At 38.9% G+C, this 3470-nt stretch overlaps 1 protein-coding gene across 1 annotated transcript; it reads right to left on the minus strand.

The window, feature by feature from the left end:
- Positions 1-851: 851 nt before the first annotated feature.
- LOC137824611 (uncharacterized) lies at positions 852-1580 on the minus strand. The gene has a single exon (XM_068630277.1). It carries the CDS (start codon positions 1578-1580, stop codon positions 852-854), a length of 729 nt encoding a protein of 242 aa, XP_068486378.1.
- Between the last annotated feature and the right edge of the window lie 1890 nt (positions 1581-3470).

Consider the following 3470-nt stretch of genomic DNA (forward strand, 5'->3'; position numbering starts at 1 on the left):
ATGATAAGTAGTTACATAAAGTCTTCTTTTTACATCTATTTTAACTAAAATAAAATTTTAGATGACTTGCATTCCAGGTTCTCGGTATCACTTTCTCTTCCAAAGTTTCTAATCTATAAGCTCCATTTTGTAAGTTTTCTAGTACCCTAAAAGGACCTTCCCAATTGGATGCCAACTTTCCATGTCGTGGATCCTTTCGAGCATCAGTTCGCATTCTCCATACCAGATCACCTTCTTTAAAAGCCCTAAATTTTACTTTTGCATTAAATCTCTTCATTGCTCTTTGTTTTACTGCAGTCTCCTTTATTTTTGCTTTTTCTCTAAGTTCTTCAATAAGATCAAGATCGGTCCTCAAACACTCATTGTTGATATTCCAATCTTCCATTTGTCTTCTTAATGTTGGTTCATTGACTTCTACTGGTAACATTGCATCTGTTCCGTAAGTGAGATTGAACGGTGTTTCTCTAGTTGATGTTTGTGGTGTGCAACGATATGCCCATAAGATCTCCGGTAATCTCAGCCCATAATCCTTTAGCAGTCCCCAACCTCTTTTTTAATTGTCCAAGAATAACTTTGTTTGCGGCTTCGGCCTGTCCATTCGTTTGTGGATGTTCAACTGAAGTGGTCGTGGACTTAATTCCCAAATCTGCATAAAATTCCATAAGTTTTTTGTCAATGAACTGTCGGCCATTGTCACTTACAATAGTATGTGGGATTCCGAATCGACATATTATATTTTTCCATACAAACGTTTGGACTTGCTGCGCCGTTATCTTTGTCAATGCCTTTGCTTCTATCCATTTTGTAAAGTAGTCTACAGCTACAGCTACTATCATGAATTTGGTTTGGCCTCATCCAAGTGGGAATGGACCAAGTATATCAATTCCCCATTTTGCAAATGGCCATGGAGATATAATTTCTTGCAACTCCTGCGCTGGGATATGATTTAAACTCCCAAACTCTTGACATTTTCTACACGTTTTGACATAAACTTCACAATCCTCTCGGATTGTTAGCCAATAATAACCAACTCTGCAAACCTTTGTTGTCATTGTTCGAGCTCCGCAATGTAGTCCACAAATTCCTTCATGAAGTTCTTTGACTACATATTCTGCTTGTTCTTTGGTCAAACATTTTAACAGGGGCATAGAATATCCTCTTTTATATAGCTCGTCACCGATTAGAATGAAACTAGCTACTTTCTTTGCTGTTTTTGCATCTGGCTCAACACCTTGCTCCTGGGTCTTTATGACTTCGATGTATGTTTTTATCCAGTCATCTTTGGATTCTACAATATTGAAGCATTCGTCCAGACTAACTGTCGGATGACTGAGGGTTTGTTGTATGACTGAATTGTGTTGCACTTGCCTTTGTTGGCTTGCTAACTTAGATAGTGAATCTGCTTTCACATTTAATTCTCTTGGAATATACTTCCTCTCGGCTTTGTTAAAACATTGCATAATATTTAAGACTTTATGATAATATTTCATTAACAAAGGGTCTTTTACCTGATACTCCCCGTGCACTTGTCCCACCGACAACTGTGAATCCGTTTTGCAAATGACATTTTCAACTCCCATGTCTCTGGCCAATAATAACCCTGCAACAAGAGCTTCATATTCGGCCTGGTTGTTGGATGTTTTGAACTCGAATCATAGCGCCATCTCCACTTGGAAATTATCTGGTCCTTCAAGTACTATTCCTGCTCCGCTTCCTCTTTTGCTTGACGCGCCATCTACATACAAAGTCCACTGGTCCTGTTGTGCTGATGTTGGCATCTGAATGATAAAATCTGCAAGAGATTGGGCTTTAATTGGTCCTCTTGGTTCGTATTTGATTCCATACTCTGAAAGCTCCATTGACCATGTCACCATTCGACCTGCAAGTTCTGGTTTTTTTAAAATTTTAGATATTGGAAAATCTGTCCTCACAATTATCTGACGATTCTGAAAGTATGGTCGAAGGCGTCTTGCGGCATACACTAGTGTTAGGGCAATTCTCTCAACTTTGGGATATCTGGTTTCGGCATTTTGTAGGGTTCTACTCACAAAATATATCGGTTTCTGCTCTGGGTTTTCTTGGATTAAAGCAGCTCCTATTGCTTCATTTGAAGTGGCTAAGTAAACTATGATGGGTTGATTTGGTACAGGTTTTACTAAGATTGGGGGTTCAGCCACCATGCTTTTTATTTGAGATAAAGCTTGCTCACATTGTTCACTCCACACAAAGTTTTCAGATTTTTTCAACAAGTTTATAATCGGTTTGGTTTTCTCGGCCAATACTGGCAGAAATCTTGATAATGAATTCAGCTTTCCTACTAGCCTTTGTACTTCTTTTAGGTTTTTCGGTCTTCCCATCTGCATTATTGCCTCACATTTATCAGGATTGGCTTCGATTCCTCTGTTTGTCAACATGAATCCCAAAAATTTTCCTCCTCTGACACCGAAAACGCATTTTTCTGGATTAATACGAATATTGTACTTTCGTATTTGAGCAAACACTTCTTCAAGATCTTCCAGATGTTTCTGTATCTCACTTGATTTAACAACCATGTCATCAACGTACACTTCCAGGTTTTTTCCAATCTGTTCTTTAAACACTTTGTCCATCAATCTTTGGTATGTTGCTCCAGCATTCTTCAAGCCAAAAGGCATGACTTTATAACAATAATTTGCAACATCAGTGGTGAAAGCTGTTTTCGGGATATCAGGTGCATACATCTGTATTTGATTATACCCCGAATAAGCATCAAGAAAACTCATCATCTCTTGGCCAGATGCCCCATCAACTAGTCGGTCTATATTAGGCAATGGATATGTGTCTTTTGGGCAGGCTTTGTTCAAATCGGTGTAATCTGTACACATTCTCCATTTTCCATTCGGTTTTTTGACAAGTACCACATTAGACAACCACGTAGTATACTTAGCTTCTCGGATAAAACCAGCTTGTATTAATTTTTCAGTTTCTTCAATTGCTGCCTTTCGTCGTTCTTCTCCTAACTTTTTTCGTTTTTGAGATACTGGCCTTGCTTCTCGGCAAACAGATAATTTGTGACACATTACCTCTGGATCAATTCCAGGAATATCAGACGGCTGCCAGGCAAATAAATCCTTATTGCTACGCAACAGTGTGATGAGTTTGGTAAGTAATTCATCAGGCATACTTCCACTTATATAAGTGCATTGTCTCTCGTCTTGGCCTAACACTACTGCTGTTGTTTCTTCTTTCGGCTCCAGCCTTTCCTCATTTAATCTGGGATCCAAATCCACCATGGCTACTATTTTTTCAGTATCTCTATCCATCTTCAAATTCATCTTTAGACCTGCCGCGTAACACTCCCGAGCATCTCTTTGATTGACATAAACTGTCGCTATCTCTCCTTTTTCTGTTGGGAATTTCATGGCCAGGTGCGGTGTTGACACGATTGCTCCTAACTTATTTAAGGAAGATCGTCCTAACAACACATTGTA

The sequence above is a fragment of the Phaseolus vulgaris genome, chromosome 8, assembly GCF_051622355.1.
Source record: "Phaseolus vulgaris cultivar YP4 chromosome 8, ASM5162235v1, whole genome shotgun sequence".
Classification (NCBI taxonomy): Eukaryota; Viridiplantae; Streptophyta; class Magnoliopsida; order Fabales; family Fabaceae; genus Phaseolus; species Phaseolus vulgaris.

Bases quoted from the DNA above. Each gene is read 5' to 3' on its own strand.
- LOC137824611 (XM_068630277.1), bottom strand. From the start codon at position 1,580: ATGGGAGTTGAAAATGTCATTTGCAAAACGGATTCACAGTTGTCGGTG.